The sequence below is a fragment of the Centropristis striata genome, chromosome 12 (genome assembly GCF_030273125.1).
Source record: "Centropristis striata isolate RG_2023a ecotype Rhode Island chromosome 12, C.striata_1.0, whole genome shotgun sequence".
NCBI classification, from domain to species: Eukaryota; Metazoa; Chordata; class Actinopteri; order Perciformes; family Serranidae; genus Centropristis; species Centropristis striata.
The window spans coordinates 21,455,194-21,472,808 of NC_081528.1; the positions used below are offsets into that span (position 1 = coordinate 21,455,194).

General features: G+C 38.8%; 1 protein-coding gene across 1 annotated transcript; it reads left to right on the forward strand.

Moving 5' to 3' along the window:
• Window positions 1–120: 120 nt before the first annotated feature.
• Window positions 121–7,243, forward strand: LOC131981259 (transmembrane protein 182-like). The gene is made up of 5 exons (XM_059345475.1): window positions 121–285; window positions 4,422–4,545; window positions 4,804–4,902; window positions 6,577–6,714; window positions 7,023–7,243. Exons 1-5 carry the CDS (start codon window positions 121–123, stop codon window positions 7,241–7,243), a joined length of 747 nt encoding a protein of 248 aa, XP_059201458.1.
• Window positions 7,244–17,615: the final 10,372 nt, after the last annotated feature.

Here is a 17,615-nt window from a genome sequence, read left to right on the forward strand (position 1 = left end):
TTTAGGACTGGGGCTGGGCAGACGGCTGCACAGTGGACACCAGAGAGGAGCGTACTGACCTGCACACTGACAGCTGAGGAGAAAGAGTGCAGTGGGTGAAGCAGGTTTTAGGCTGGAGTTATGAGGGTGGGAGCTGCGACACTGGCTGGGGGGATATTTGGGTTATTAGGGACTCTGTGTTTCTTCCTCGCCTTCGGGACAGACTACTGGCTGGTGGCCAGTGAGGACTGTGAAGCGTATACATGGCCGACAGAAACAACACTAAAAGATGCCAATGAGACTGAGGTAGGACAGACCCCTGTGTGCTAACATTGTGTGTCCACTAACACAAATACATACAGTGAATACAGTGGAACTTTTTAAGAAACTTCAGACACTTAGTGTTCATGACATCAATACATCTCAAATATGTGTTTTTATTTATAAGGTATATTCAGATCATGAAAACTTTCCAAAGTACTTTAAGAGTTATTTTAAATTTAATTCTCAGGTTCACTCTTATCCAACACATCAATCTTTTATATCTTCATCCTCCAAGATTTCTGACATGCAGAGGTCAATTTATTGTTCAAGTTAGGGGCACTGAATTATGGAATACCTTTTCCTATCTGGCAAAGAACTCCATCTTTATAAAATGTTTTCAAAAGATGTCTAAAATTTAACGGCTGTTTTAAAATTCTAATTCACACACAAATACACTTTTAAATCATTTTCATATTTTTATATTGTTATTTTTGTTATTGTCATTATAACTTGTTGTTGATATTATACATATGTTTTTTTTCTATTATCAGTTTGTTATTACTTTCTTATAACTATGAAATTTTAGGTGGAGGCTTTAAATAAGCCCATCTGGGTTTTCTGCCTCTCCCTGCACTTTACACTATTTGTTACCTTTGTCTAACTGTGCAAAATAAATAAATAAATGCAAAGCTTATGCTGTCACATTTTGTCAGCTCAAACTCAACAAACGTTTATGATAATAGTCACGACATCACATGTGAGAACCACAAAAAGCCCAAAGTGGAATCTGATCAGATGCTGTGGAGACTGTGGTGTGCACGCTATGTCACTATGGGATATTTAAAGAAGTACTGAAGTAATTTAGTCCTGAGTTTTGTAAAGTTATGGGAGTTAAAAAAGGGAACAACACATAAATTAAGAATCCCTGCATGATATTTAAATGACCAAAAAAAGTTCACAATATTTGTGCACTGTACATCAGATACTGTCTTTCAAAGTCTTACACTTGTGATATCATAAAGTCTGGAGCAGCTCCAGAAACATGAATGGGAGGCTGATTTTGTGGAGCTACATGGTGTTTGTTTCCTTTTATATACCCATTTGAGCTTTATTCTGTGGTATTGATCTCTATTCTGAAATAAAACTTATCATTAATATCATGTACAGCTAGACAACTGGCAGTTGATTTGATATTTAATCCAAAAACTTGTGTATTTGTGTTAAAACATATGACCAACCTACCAGAGGTTTCTGCTGTGCTTATTTGTATGTAGGCCTAACATTACTGTATGCATGTTAACATCTTTGATAAACAAAATCTACAGCGACAGTCAGACTTTGTGCCAGTTTGAGGTAAAGTCAAGCTGTCACTTTTTTAGTCTGGTTAAGGTTTGTGAAAATGTTGTTATAAATGAGTCACAAAAGCTTCCAGCATGGATTTTTAAATGAATAACACCTTGAGCGCTGTTTGGCCCCCTGTTTGCTTTACATTGTATGTACGACGCAGGGTATTCTATTTTGAAACAAATACTGTGATCAGGACATTCCCCTGGGTCTTCTCAGTGCAGTGATAAAAAAAGTACATTTAATCAAATACTGTACTAAAGTACAATTTTGAGGTACTTGTACTTTACTTGAGTAGTTCCATTTTATGTAACTTTTTACTTCTACTCCACTACATTTTTAGGTAAATATTGTACTTTTTACTCCACTACATTTAGCTGACTGCTTTAGTTACTTTTCAGGTCGAGATTTAACATTAAAAAAAAAAAGTATAACAGTATATTAAGTAATTAAATGAGCCCCACCTTGAGAATGAAAACACTGCCTACATAAATGCATCAATAATAATAATAATAATAATAATAATAATCTAATATTATATTCTGCATTCTGCATAAAGAGTACTTTTACTTTTGATACTTTAAGTACATTTTGATGCTGATACTTTTGTACTTTGAATGCAGGACTTTTACTTGTAGTGGAGTCATTTTACAGTGTGGTATTAGTACTTTTACTTAAGTAATGGATCTGAATACTTTTTGCACCACTGTTTCAGTGTAATCTATAATATCATTCCCAATTAATTGTCTGTAGAGCAGTTCTAGGCTTTATACTTGATGACATCACACATTTTAATTTTAAGCATTAAAGTTTATGGATTTGGGAGAGAGTTGTTCATGTTTACCAATATTTTTGGACTTTCTTAGACCATTAGAAAAACCTATGCATTTTTGAAAATGGGCACAGTTCTCTTTTAAATAGTAAACAGATTTTTAAAGATAATGGATCAAATCAGTGCAGCAGGGATCAAAACATCCTTAATCATAGTTTGACTTAAATAAGTTTTACTGAGGGTCAAGCTCCAGACACATTGGATCCTACACTTCTCATAATGCATCAAATCAATGGTTGAAGAAGTAGTCAGATCCCTTACTTCAGTAAAAGTACTAATACCACACTGTGAAATGACTCCACTACAAGTAAAAGTCCAGCATTCAAAACTTACTGAAGTAAAAGTACATAAGTGTCAGCATCAACGTGTACTTAAAGTATCAAAAGTAAAAGTACTCGTCATGCAGAATGGACCCACTCAGATTGTTTTATATATCTCAAATATATTATTGGAGTATTATTATTATTGATGCATTTGTGTAAGCAGCGTTTTACTTCTGTAAATGTAGGACTCATCTTAACTATTTAATATACTTTATGTGGTTAAATTTATAAACATGTTAAATCTCAACCTGAAAAGTAACTAAAGCTGTCAGCTCAATGTAGCGGAGTAAAAAGTACAATATTTGCCCTTAAAATGTAGTGGAGTAGAAGTATAAAGTTACAAATCTGGAAATACTCAAGTAAAGTTATAGTACCTCAAAACTGTGCTTCAGTACAGTACTTGAGTAAATTTGCTTAGTTACATTCCACCACTGTATCCAAAAGAATCTTTTTGTCAGAACCGCTATGTCTGTTAAACACCAATATTTTTTTCAAACATATTTTTTGAATGCAAGACAAGGAGTTTACAGCCATGCTCTTGTTCTTGGGGCTATGTAGCTTCACTTAGCCACAGCTTTGAGGGAAATATTAGCATGCTAACATGTTGTTGATGAAATGCAAACACACCAACGTTAAGAAGATATAGCCTATATTTGTTCAGTAAGTGTGTTAGCATGGTAGCACTTTCTAAGTAGCATTAAACACAAAGCACAGCTAAGGCTGACGGGATTGTCACTAGTTTGATGACATCATCGGGGTTGTTTTCTCTGCTGCACTCTAGTAAAAGTCAGAAGTTGAAATGTCCAACTTCCAATCTCAGAGTGTTCCAGTTGCACAACTGTGACAAAGAAATGTTTCCTTGGCAGTAGCAGGCTACAATTAAACTCTCAGCTGTGCAGACTCCTAACATAGACAGATGTTAGTTTACATGCAGAACATGTTTTACTCCATGATGGTTTGTATCATTTTATTTAAATAGAGGCAGATATACTTGCTTTTTACCTGAGTGTTTATCATTTATAATGTGAGTGAAATGAGTTCACAAGTAGAAACTTTGAGTGGTGTTCTGTTGTACTTTTCTCGTAGGACGTTCGAAAATTTCGAGTTCGGAGTTGTCTTGAACGCAGCATTAAAGCTCCTCTGGAGCCGTGATACAACTGTTTTCACAGGCTGTTTAATACTGCAAACGTCAACTGATATCCATGTGTAAACTCAGTGGAGTTCCCCTTTAATTTCCCAGTTCATTCTTCCATGCCACATTTGTGAGAAAGTTCCCAAAATGCAAAGTAAGGGATATATTTATAAAAGCTAATCCCCCGGTGAACTCCTCCCGAACGCCACAGCAGCACAACAAAGTCTTTCATTTCCAATAAAAGAGGATGATTAAAGTTGCTGTGTGCTATTCAGCGCCATCAATCATGTTTCTGACAAGCAAATGGAGAGTATCACTCATGCGTGTTTCATAAGTTCCCCTTGAAAACCTCACAGACGAGCAGGCCATAATCAGAACCACGTTTGATGCCGTGGCACCGCTGAAGTATCAGTAGAATCACACAGAGCTGCGAGGACAGACGTGTCGACAAAGCTGACACACATTAAGGTTCATCCATCTTCAGACATTTGGGTGTCCCTCTCTCTGTTTGTGCACTGATGTCAGTCTGTCTCTTCTTCTCACTTAGATCCAGTTAGGGGAAGCTGTCACTGAATCTCCCCCATCTCTCTTTCTGCACCACGAGGGCTTCTTCTGGAAATGTGTGTTTGACGTGGAGCCCACAGCACATGCAGTCCTGGCCACGCTCTTCAGTATGTACGCCTTCTAAAGCTGCAAAAAAAGTTTTTGTTGGGGTCTGTCCAATGTGGTTTGCATGTCTCGCACTCAGCAGTGTGGTCTGCGTGACAAGTGCAGGGAAGAAAAATGTCTATAATTTGGATATTTGACAGAAGGAGGAGAGCAAGAAGAATGTGTCGGCATTTATTTCAGTTTGTCGGGTGTTTTTGGCTCCTCAAAATGTCGCTTGTGTGGTCAAAGAATTTCCTTTTTACCTTTTCTTTTTCATGAAGCAAACCAGCCAGAAGAAAAGATCTGTATCCATGGTTACCTCTTCCCTCTGCCTGTTGCAGTTGGACAGGTGTCTCATCCAAGATATGATGATGCAGCAGGTAACAGTCACTCACATTCTTACAGACAAACTAGTGAAAATGTAACTGTGATCATGCAGGGTACATGTGGGATCAACGACGGTTTGATGTTGTATGAAAGTGAACTAACTTGTAGGACACAATCTTAAAATGATTTCATATCCTTTACAAAAATGTGTTTCATCCCTCAAGTAGATCCACAGACTTTTCTAATCGGTTCCTAGCACACATGAAGACAAAATAGGCCATCAACGGTTAGAAAAACAGTAAAATAACCTCAAAATTAAACTTAAATCAACACTACCCAGTAACACTGAGAAGATTAAGGTTCATGGCTTCAACTGAAGAAGGAGCACATAAGTGACTGGAAGAAAAGGAATACAATAAGTGCAAAAATGGTATTCACATTTAATTTGATTACACATGAAATCAGAGTAATTGCAAGGATTTTTGAAATACTGAGGTCATAAGTTAAAGTTTCCTAATGAGAAGATTAACTCACTTCTTAGATTAAGTTTAGCATGAAGACTGCAAGTGAGAGTTAGGAAACAGCGAGACCAGCTCTGTCCAAAAGTTAGGACAAAAAGTCAGCAAATCAGCACCCCTAAGCTCAGTAACTATGGAGTATTATTTCATTCAAATAGAACGTTCTTGTAAATGTATCTTTGTAAACTTGTACATTCATGTTTTTATCTGCAAGCTTAGTTTTGTAGAGGTGTACAATTTGTTTTCTGCTTGCTAATTCCATTTTTTCAAGTCTGTGCAATCAGACACAGGCTTGCAAGCTCACTTAAGGCATCTGTGCCTGCAAGCAAAATCGCTAAGTGTAAAAAATGTGGTTTTATAATAGTGAAAAAATGAGCAGTATTATGCTCTGAAACACTGGTGAAACACACCTGATATGTGATATCTTACTTCTCCGCTGACTTTCTGCTGCTTTAACACTCAAGTCTTTCTCAAAATGTTCATGCCAAATAAACTATGGAGAAAAGATCCTGTGTTTCTGTTCAGGTCTTCTGCAGTGCAGAGATCTGCTCTCATGTCTGGTCTCTGTGCACACAGACTTGTTGTCTTTGGCCGGAAGTCCTCGCAACCACCCAAATAACAGTTTATTTTTAGGTTCATAACATACTCCAGAATTAGCACGTATAGAATAAAAGACAGTGTGCACTCAGACACTGTACTCTTCCCTTGATATGACTGCTGACACAAGTTAATATTAGCTTCAGCAAACATTATCAGTAAATCTATCAACGGTAGCCACCATCGGTGAAGATACTTATATAGTGTTGGGGGCGGAGTTATGATGAGGAAGCTCCAGAGCGTCATCGAGTCATAATTTTAGAAACACACAAAAAATCCTAGTAAAACATGGGAATGAGGAAAATCTGTTTTATGGTCTAACTCCAAAATTCATAGATAGTTTATATAGTCATATAGTTTTAAGTCTTTTTATGTTTTCAGCTATTTCTTGTACCTTGTAAAATATGTTTTCATACAAATCTCTGATTTTACTTTAAGCAATTTCAAAAAACAGAAAACTATTCCTTTAATCGTAGAACGTTACTCTTCTTAGTTTTGCACAAAAAACAGAAAAACATGACCTCAGTGTCCTCAATGAATGCGAACACCCACGCACCATGCTGTACACATAATATAAGTCCCTGCTCTGATGGTCTGGTTGTATTCTTGCAGTGCTTCGGGGTTTCTGGACCGTGCTGATAATCCTCGGCCTGGTCGCTGCTCTAACCGGAGGCTTCCTTCTGGTCTGCGGTGTCCCCTTCTTCAGCCACAAACTGTACAAGCTGGGCGGAGCTCTCCTCATCACTGCTGGTAAAATATAGTCTGTGTGCATGTGTGGAGTTCATAACTGTGGTATTTATCTGCAGCGTGATACATGCAGCCAGGGGGCGAGGTGAATGCACAGACACAACACATGTTTAATGTCAGCTGTTCGTACCTGTCACACGACAAACACACAGAGCAGCAGATGTCCCTCTGCAGGCCTGTCACTATAACAACAGCGGGTTTAAACACTGCTACCGTGGTAACAGTAGAGATGAGTAGGAGCTGCATTCCTCTGGTGTTATTTACAGTGGTGATATCTGTTCCTCCCTGATACTCTTTATATCACCCCCCAGCCTGCTTGTTCCTGTTCGTGCTGGTGCTCTACGTCCTGTGGATGGAGGTGATGGATGTGAGGAGCTACATCCTGCAGGAGAGCGCAGAGAGATGTAAACAAGTACAGGTCTCGGTACAGTATGGCCTGTCATTCATGGTGGCGGCCGCTGGCGTTCCTCTGGAGCTCATCTCTGGTATGATCTTCATGCTTGTGGGCCGCGCGCTGCGTGCCAGCAAGTGAGCCTTCCAACTGGCCTGTAAGGGAGGGAAGGACTGACCTTTTTATATCCTGCACTGGGACTCAGCAGCACACTTGTGGGATGTAAATACTGGCTGGAAGGACGTGATCAATATTACAGCAGCACCCTTTGGATGTCATGCACTCAGAGACACATATTTTCAGTCTTCTATAACTAGCTTTGCTTGATTTCTATAAAAATCACTCACAACTATGTAATAATAATATTACAGATATTGTTGTGGCATGTTATGGATATGATACTGGCATTAAAGATACTATGTGCAATCTTCAGAAAATCCTTGTTATTAACGACACCAGTGAGCTGTAGTCAGCATCCTGTTACTCAGGCTTAGACTAAGCGCTAGTGAGAACAAGTACAGTGACAAACATCCACAAGACTGAAGCAGCTGACCATCGTTATGTTGATATCATATTCATGTTCATGTATCAACATGTTAAGCCGTGCTAACTTGCCATTTGTAAGTTACTTTATCAGCTAACTTTAGGACACAATCAACACCAGATCTTCACCAGCTAATGCCACTTTACTTCAAATTGAAATATATTTCATTTAAATTTAAATAATTTAAATTTTGTTTGCCTCCAACAGCATGGTTGCTACCTTGCGAATATATATTGAAACTTGAAAATATATATTAAAACCTTCTGTTAAAACCTTCAATATATATTCTCAGATTTCAGTATATATTCTCAAACTTTCATTCCATATATATAATAATTTCCTGAACGGCATGACATAATATATATATATTTAATCTGCAAATGATGAGTCCATAGAGCAGCCGAAGGTGAGAAATGTATCCGTGAACCAGCTGTGTCCCCTGTTCTGATTTTGGCACACGATCAAAGTAGGCTAGCTGGAGCAAGAAGTGAAGTGGGAGGGAGGGACGGCTGGATGGACTGGAGACAGAAATGGTGTGCTTGGATCGAGGGTGGGGGTGGGCGGTGGAGCAGGAAAGCGATGCATATAGAGAGAGAATTGATGCTTGTAGGGGGGCACAAGGGGGCTTTGAGAAATGAACAGCTGTTTGTGGGTTTGGTTGGTGTACAGCAGGCCAGCCACCTGCCTCCTTCACCCCAATCACATTTCACTCCCTCACTGAAATCCTCATCCTCCTCTGTCCCAGCCTGCAGGGGTACAGAAACCCCTGCCCATCTATGGACACACATCCACTGCACATAGACAAAATGACCCCGAACCCTTATGGCCCTTCTTTATTTACTTCAGTGTTGTCCAAATGGAAAGCATCCTTACTGCTACAATATTAGATCATCCTGCTTTCTCCTTGGCCTGAATGGGCAGCGTGTAGAAACAAGCGGGTGGACTCCCAATCACACGTATCAGCTTTCATCTGCTCTGCTGTGCAGCACGAGTGGTGGAGGGAGGGCATGTTCGCTTCAAAGACCTCACTGATCAAACACACACACACACACACACACACACACACATGCTGTGATCAAACTCTCCCGAACACACCATTGTTAATCATTGAAATATATTGTAGATCTGACGTGTATGTTAGACAGTAGACTTCAGAGTGTGATGCTGTAATATTGCACCGCAGCCAACAAATGAAAAAGTTCAACTGAGTCTACTCTGAGACTGTGACGTCAGAGGATACCCTGTAACTTTGGTATATTGTGGTCTTTTACATGTGTTTTTATATATATATATATATACACACACACACATAATATTTTGTTTGATTTGTCTCCAACAGCATGATTGCTAACTTGCTCTGCTATGACACATTGGGAGAACAGTTTGAGTCTCAATAACCTTTCATGGTAAAATCTGCTTTCATTGTTTGTAAGAGTTTCAATTAAAATGTTTCAATAAAACAAAACTGAATAAAGGTATATGAACCTCTAAAAGTATGACATATCAGCTCCTCTGTGGCTTTAGAAAGCTTTTAGAAAGAAAGAAAGAAAGAAAGAAAGAAAGAAAGAAAGAAAGGAGAAAAGGAAGGAAAGAAAGAACGAAGGAACAAAAGAAGAAAGGGAGAAAGAAAATAGTAGAATAATAATTCAAATAGTAATAATAGTTAATAATAGTTCAAATAGTAGCAGAGTGGATAAAGAGATGAATCTGTACAAATTGAAGATATAGAAATATGGTATAAAAATCAGCATACAAAACAAGGAGAGAGATCATTTTCTCTATATCTGTCTCCGAGATTTTTTTTCCACAATCCTGAAACAATGGAGGTAAATGAAATGTGGTTGTAGGTTATTTTAAGGATATCTTTAAAAAACAACAGCAACAGCTTCCCCTAAACAATGCAACAGTTATTAATTCACTGACCTCATTATGAACCACAACATTGTTTCTGGAAAGATGTTTCACCATTTTCAAATTGTAGATAGTACTTTTTTGAGGTACTTGTACTTTACTCGAGTATTTCCATTTTATGTTACTTTATACTTCTACTCCACTACATTTAGCTGACAGCTTTAGTTACTTTTCAGGTCAACATTTAACATAAAAATCATGATAATTTAAAGTGATTAGACTTTAATTTAACCCCATAAAAGTATATTAGGTAGTTTAAATAAACCCTATCTTGACAAAAATTCAAATGCTGCTTACATAGATGCATCAAAAATAATAATACAATAATTAATAAAACAATCTGAGGTTCATTCTGCATAATGAGTACTTTTACCTTTGATACTTTAAGTATACTTTGATGCTGATACTTTTGCACTAGTTTCACAGTGTTGTATTAGTACTTTTACTGAAGTAAGAGATCTGAATACTTTTTCCACTACTGAGGATCATACATATTACTTAAAAAAAGGAAGAAATTAAGTAAAAACAATTAGGAAAAGGCTCCATTTTCTGATTGAGTAAACACACCTTTATTGGGTATGGGAGTAACAGTCAAGGTTGAAGTCCTTAAAGGACCTAAACATGTCATTGGGAGTAAACGAACTGAAAGGAGTTGTGGTGTCAGTTGCTGTGAAAACAATAAAATTGAATTGGGAAATTTCAGCACTGAGAGAATTTGAGGCAGCAGTAGAAGTGTAACAGTGGAATAAAAAGGCAATAAGCAATAAACTGCAGGTGGTACTAGTGCAACACATACTAGTCATGAGTGGCTCAGTGGTTTGCTTCTCACAGAGGACATGTTACATGAGCCTCAGCCCTGTCTGAGTAGAGTTTACTTGTTCTCTTTAGGCCAAAATAAGACTACTGACAGCGGCTGGCAGCAGCTTAGTCAAACACTATGACATACAGTCTCTGATAGGCCAACAGAGGTAAATGAGACACCAGTGACGTGCTCGTCACAGACACTCGTAGTAACTCAGTCTAGTTTGAGACTGTTTTATCCATTGCTTGGCACGCAGGCTGGATGCTTCCCATCGCAGAGTATAAGAAAGCAGCTGTGCGTTGCTCTGTAATGGAGATGGGATATTATTTATTGGCGTTCAACTGCCAAAGCAATGTTGGCTCTCGGATTTGTCGAGAACCAAAGTTGCATTTCTGATTTAACTACAGAGCCTTACCACTAATGAGGCCACAAGGAGAGGTTTGCCGTTAAGGTCGCACTGGATGAGAAGTAATCAACGGTCATTAAGGTCATGAGTGTTCATTCTCAAAGGAGCACTCTATCTACTCTGTTAATCTGTCCTGTACAATAGCATATATTGCAAGTCTGTCCGTCCTGGGAAAGGGATCCCTCCTCTGTCACTCTCCCTGAGGTTTCTCCTTTTTTCCCTGTTAATCCTCTGGGGTCTGAGCCTATTTTGGCCATTTTTGAATACTTTTGATTTTGCCCTTCATGTACCACATAAAAATGTTTACTATACCCATATTTGGTATCCATTTTTTCTTCACTAATATGATCTGACAATTATTTTCTCACTTTAACCTACTTGATCAACATATTGAGCCCAAAAATACACAGAAATAATGAAATCCGAGTTGAAAAATTATACCATTTACTACAATAAAAACCACAAATATGCTCAATGAACTGTTTTGGAACGTGAAAATGTAAACATAGGATACAAATATGAACATATAAAAAGGTAAACATTTAAAAACAATAAAACATGTGTGTTTATAGGCGTTTTTTTCCTTGTTAGCTGCAACTCAAAAACAGACTTTGTCCTAAATTACACAGAGAGCTACACCAACGGTCAAATATTTCTGTACTATCAAATTAAAACTATCATATCGCTGGTTTTTACATGACCTAGGAATCAAGTCTGTACTTGGAGAGAAATTCCATGTGACCTAGTTTTTTTGTTAAACGTCACATGATCTGATCAGGACGGCACGATCATAGACCACAGAGGGTTAAAAAGGTTTTTTTGAGGAGTTTTTCCCTGGCCGATGCAAGGGTCAAAGGACAGAGGATGTTGTACCATGTACAGTCTGTAAAGCCATCTGTGATTCTCGGCTATATAAATAAAATAAAATTGAATTGAAGTCCTTAACAAATAGGAAAAATTGTTATTTCTGTATAGATTTTTTTAACTTGTGGAAATATAAGTTTGTGGTGGAAATATCAGGTTTTCATCTTTTAAATATTATTTGGGGTTCTTACTATTTAGAGCAAGTTTAACAAAAATTTGGCACACGGATGTTCATACATGTCTCTTTATATGAAAGATAGACAGCTTTGAACAGCGTCATATTTAACCCAAATCTATTATCTCAGTATGAATGAAGTGCACATTCACACCGGACACAAAGTGACAAGTTTGATCACAGGATCAACTAAGTACATTTACTCAAGTACTGGACTTAAGTACAATTTTGAGGTATATGTACTTTACTAGAGTAAAGTACATATACTAGATTTTATGTAACTTTATACTTCTACTCCACTACATTCTGATCCAAATATTGTGCTTTTTACGCCTCTACATTTATCTGACAGCTTTAGTTACTTTACAGGTTGAGATTTAACATGAAAAACATGATACATTTAAAGTGTTTTGGACCTTTTTTATTTATTTAACCTCATAACAGTATATTAAGTAGTTTAAATGAGTCCTACCTTGAAAAAAGTTAACACTGCTTACATAAAAACATCAAAAATAATAATCCAAAAATATATTTGGAATATATAAAAAAATGAGTGGGTTTATTCTGCACAACGAGTACTTTTACTTTTGATACTTTAAGTACATTTTGAACTTTTACTTCAGTAAGTTTTGAATGCAGGACATTTACTTGTAGTGGAGTAATTTCACAGTGTGGTATTAGTACTTTTACTGAAGTAAGAGATCTGAATACTTGAGATGTGCCAGTGTAAACAACGATGCTATGTCGTTCTTTTATAGTGACCAGGTGTCCCACTCTATGTGGAACTGCAGAGCACTGGTTTGTTGGGCTCTGGTCACCCTGTTATGTACCTGTTGTTGAAGTCCCATATACATGGGAGAGCCAAACACCATCATGTCCTGGTTCATAACATGAATCCAAAGTTGCACACAACTTAGTGGATTTCACTTCATCTGAATAACTGCTGCTGCTATCGAGAGAGAAGCTGAAAATGAATTAAAGTGAATGAATGAATTAAAAGTATTCTGAAATAACTGCGGGATACACAGTGGTGTAGTGGTTAGCACTCTTGCCTCACAGCAAGAGGGTTGCTGGTTCAACTCTGGCCTGTGGCTCTTCTCTGTGTCAGTGTGTGTTCTCACTGTGGTTCCTCCCACAGTCCAAAAACATGCGCTTAGGTTTAATTGGTGACTCTAAATTGTCCGTTGTTTGTCTCCATGTGTCAGCCTGGAGACCTGTCCAGGATGTACCCTGCCTCTCGCTCAATGTCAGCTGAGATCGGCTCCAGCCCCCCACGACCAGAGTGCTGATAAGCGGAGAAAGAGAAGGAGAATGAAATAACTGTAAAATGTTAAAGATGTTAAAAAAATGTTTGTCTACAAGACAACAAGCAAATAAACCGTTTTAAAATGCTTGTTTTCTGAACATAGCTCGGATCGGTCATGGCTTCACTCTGCAGGAGATTCTCAACAATGATAGGCACAGCATCATCTGAATTTCTTACTCAAGCTGAAGATTTCAAATAGTGCAAATTGCATGTTTTTGGCATGCAACTGTATGCAATTGTGCAAAAGAATTTGCTTCGTATCAGGGGTTAAACACACCATAGCAAATAGCAAATGTCTGACAATATTTGTTGTTTTGTTGTTGGGTTCCATTCTCATTCTCATTACAAAAATGAAGACAGTGTTTCTGTGTCTGACTGTCTTGTTTTGAATGTGGCCATTATCTGATGCCAGTCTGAGGAGGTCACGGTCCAGGCCACCATCATGCTTCACTGAGTTATCTGGGTAACTCTGCTGAATCAAACCCACACCCTCTCAAATCTGGAAGATGACAAATGACTTGTAATCAATTCAAATTGTGCTTTCCCAAACATTCAGCAGCAGCTGATAAATAGCTGGTGGTCCACTTTGCTTCATTCACAGCTGTGGCTGAATTATCGCAACCAGCCAGCAGAGGGCTCTCCAGCTCTCCTCTTCAAAAGGAACATCACCCATGCATGGATGGACAGAAGAGGAAAAATATGAGTGGAAAGGAAAGCAAAGCAAAGGAAAGGAAGCAATTACTGAAGCCCGGCTTGTTCAGTGACTGTAGCTCTTCCTAATCATAGTTAATTAACTCTTATGTCTCCTCCCCTGTCATCCACAACAATGGAAACACACTATCACTTCATTTAAGGAAGAAATAATCTTGCACTTGAAGTGTCAGCAATTATGGCGTTATAATATTATGCATATGGCATGGTGAGTATCACGTGAATAAAGACATGACATGATAATAAAGTAATAAATGGATCGCAAATTAACCTCAACAGACCCGAGGAACCCAAAGAGCATACGTCTTGTTGATTAGGGGTAATGAGGGTAATGTATGTATAGATGTATAATGCATAGATCTGTATTTCCAGACATGGCAGCATTATTCGCTGCTAATTTCCAGTGTTTGAAAAAGGTCCCATGTATGTGATGTGTCAGACAGCAAAAAGCGGGATGTGGTCTCACACTAGGTAAGGAAAATTAACCCTATGCGGACCCCTCACCCCTCTGTCCTCCAGAGCACCTGGACTGAATACTGGTGGGCTCTAATCCAGTCAAAGAGGGGGATACACTTGGTGAGAGCTTTTTCCTTCCTTTCTTTAACCCCCTAACTCTACCAGTGAGCCGATTACCTGCTCTGTGTGTGTGTGAGCCCCAGTCTCCTAGGCCCCGAGCATGGTGTGTGTGCGTGTGCTGGTGAGACAGCCAGACGGACACAGTTTCTCCCAGATAAAGGTTTTTCTCCTGTCAAAAAAATGACTGATAATAAGAGCTGATATGAGAGAATAGCAAGCCTTATGGCATCACTCTTGCTTTTTTTTTTTCTTTTGTACACCCCAAATCCCCAGGAACAGCCCCAACACCCCCATAACACACACACACACACACACACACACACACACACACACACACACACACACACACACAGTGCTAATCTGTACTGGGGCTGGTTGAGGTAGAGAGGGAGCAGGTGGAAGAATAAAGAAGAGTTTCTGTGTGTTTCTTTTTCTATTTTTGTATAAATAACTAGTGCAGTCTTATTAAAGACGTCCCTCCCCTCAAACACCCCCCCTCCCCCCAACACTCACACACACACACACACACACACACACACACACACACACACACACTCATGCATGCATACACAGTGTTCATGCAGACAGATTATGTCTCAGACAGTCAGAGCTCCTGCCTTCAATTAACCTCACAAAGACAGGATCACTTACACACACATTTGATGATAGCAGGAGGGAAACAGTAAAGAGTTTGAGTGTGTGCATGTGCGTGTGTGTGTGTGTGTGTAGCTCTACTACATGGCAAGGCATGATACAATAGTCAACTCATTAGTGAAGGACATTATATCATTTATTCTGTCTTCTGAAAGAAGGTGCACACATTCCAGTGTATTGCCCACCTTTGTGTAAACTGCTGAATATAACCACACTCACCTGATATTATTTCTGTACTGTTGAATATAGTCTTAAGAAGATTAATACTGAAGGTAAAGTAAATGAAAGCAGCTTGTCTTGACGTTTGGCAGTGGATTTCTACAGACTGGTGAGGTGAGGTTCAGATAGCAGTAATGCTACTAAAGCTCTGGCAAGGTGCTGCTCTGTGTTTGGATTTATTGGCACTCAGCACACTGAGAGGAATTGCTGTCATTTCAATACTAGTTTTGAACCAGAATAACGGAAAACAGTATAGTTTTGTTTGTACTTTCTAACATACAAAAAAGTACAACACCATAACTGTGTTTGAGGAGGGACTGTCCGAAAGTGTTCGCCATGATTCCTATTTGTACAGTTCATCATGACAAGAGAGAAAAAGCACGCAAAAGACAGAGTTCTTGGAGAGAGTTTAGGTAGATGGGATGGTGCCACAATGAGGCAGCAACTTACTGACTCCGTAGCCCATTGGTAGCACTTCTGACTCCAGATCAGAAGGTTCAAATCACGGTTTGAGGCAGTTTGGGCAGTTTTGTGGCCTAGAGGTCAGGATCCGGGCTTGTTACTGGGGGGTTGCTGGTTTGAATGCCAGGACTTAAGTACCCTTGAGCAAGGCACCCAGCCCTCCCACTGCTCCTAGCATGGCGGGTAAATGCAGAGGAAAAATTCACAGGTTGCTGTTTCAGTGTGTGTGTGTGTGTGTGTGTGTGTGTGTGTGTGTGTGTGTGCAAAACTGAATCTTAACTGTTTTACTGTAAACATTGAAAAACACTTTTGCTTTTGGACAAACAATTGTATAAAATAAGTGGCTGTAGGCACAATGATATCACCCATTGGTTTGTGGGCTTGTTTTGAAGCCTCAAGTTTGGTATTTTGAGTATCACCATCTTGTTTGTGTGACCCAGAGGTGACCATACCACCTTGCTTGGTTAGTAAGGTGCATTAGTAAATCATATTAACTTTACCTTAACTTTGGCTCTAACTTTGGCTTTAACTGGCTCCTTAAAGTGTCTTTCAGTAGAACAGAACAGTGAACAAAACATTTTCAGGCAACCAAAATGTTACAATTCAGGTTTATGAACTGAAAACACACTGTGAGAGTGTAAAAGTTCTAGGACACAAACACACAATGCACACCCTGCTTCAATGTCTATTTTGAACATGTTGTATTGAAGAAGACTTGAAACTAACTATTAAGACCATAAACTCATTAGGAAAATGCTTACTGAGGTAATAAATCAAGAGAGAAGTAGGGTCGTTTTCTCATAAACTTCTATACAATCAGACTTCTTTTTGCAACCAGTAGAGTCGCCCCCTGCTGGCCATTAAAAAGAATGCAGGTTTGAGACAATTCCACATTGGCTTCACTTTTCAGACTCCATTGTGCAATCCAGTTCGTTAGAAGCAAAGGGAGCCTTTTAATATTTGTATCAGTCTCTTTTTGAATACAAAACAAACACGAACAAGCTGTAGACCAATATTTCAAGACGTATGATACTAATCGAAATTTAGCCATGACCAAAATGTCACCCTAAGGTGTTTTGCTGGGGGATCTCGATGAGCCTGCTGTTTAAGACACTGGCTGCAGTTCAAGTGCGGATGTTAGTTGCATGTTGTCCCTGATACATCTTCTCATTTCCTGCCCCAGCTCTTGACTGACACTATCTAATAAAGGCAAATATTTATCCCCAAAAGGAGCATTTTGACCTCCTCTGTGATTCATTCACAGCAATGATAAAGCAACAACATGATGCACTGCAAAAAAATTTCTTTCCAAGATAAAAAGAAACTTAGATTTAGAAGTGTTAGATAATTCTTCTTACTTATCTTGTTTTAAGAGTTCATTTCTTCGTGTTCAACATGCTTATTTCTAGATTTAACAATCTTAATTCAATATTCTTGTCAAGTGAAATTATCTGTCCATGCAGCAAGATTATTTCCCTCAGATTTAGTGTTTTTATCTTGTTTTTAGACACACCTTTTTTGCAGTGTGTTTAGGGCAATTGAATGTCTGAGAATCAGCCCAGCCAGAACTTGGCACAATGCAGACGTTATGTAAAATTAGCCTTGAATCAGCTGTGTTTGGGTTTGGTACGTTAACGTCTGCGTGTTTGTGTTGGGGTTCAGAGGTCAGCTGCTGTGACAAAGCTGTCTCCAGTAAATACAGCAGTGTGACTGACTTACCACACAACATGAATCATTTTTTGTTCATTCACCTGCTGCTGATCTGTGGGGGGATTTAAAGCTGTTTTTGCCCAGTCTGTGTGTTTGTGATTTGGCCCTGACACACACACACACACACACACACACACACACACACACACACAAACACACACACAGACTCAAAT

What these genes read in the sequence shown, in the direction of transcription:
- LOC131981259 (XM_059345475.1), top strand. Translation starts at nt 121, where the DNA reads ATGAGGGTGGGAGCTGCGACACTGGCTGGGGGGATATTTGGGTTATTA. An exon ending in AAGATATGATGATGCAGCAG is followed by an intron (nt 4,903 to 6,576) that starts GTAACAGTCACT and finishes GTATTCTTGCAG; the next exon opens with TGCTTCGGGGTTTCTGGACC. An exon ending in AGCTCTCCTCATCACTGCTG is followed by an intron (nt 6,715 to 7,022) that starts GTAAAATATAGT and finishes ATCACCCCCCAG; the next exon opens with CCTGCTTGTTCCTGTTCGTG.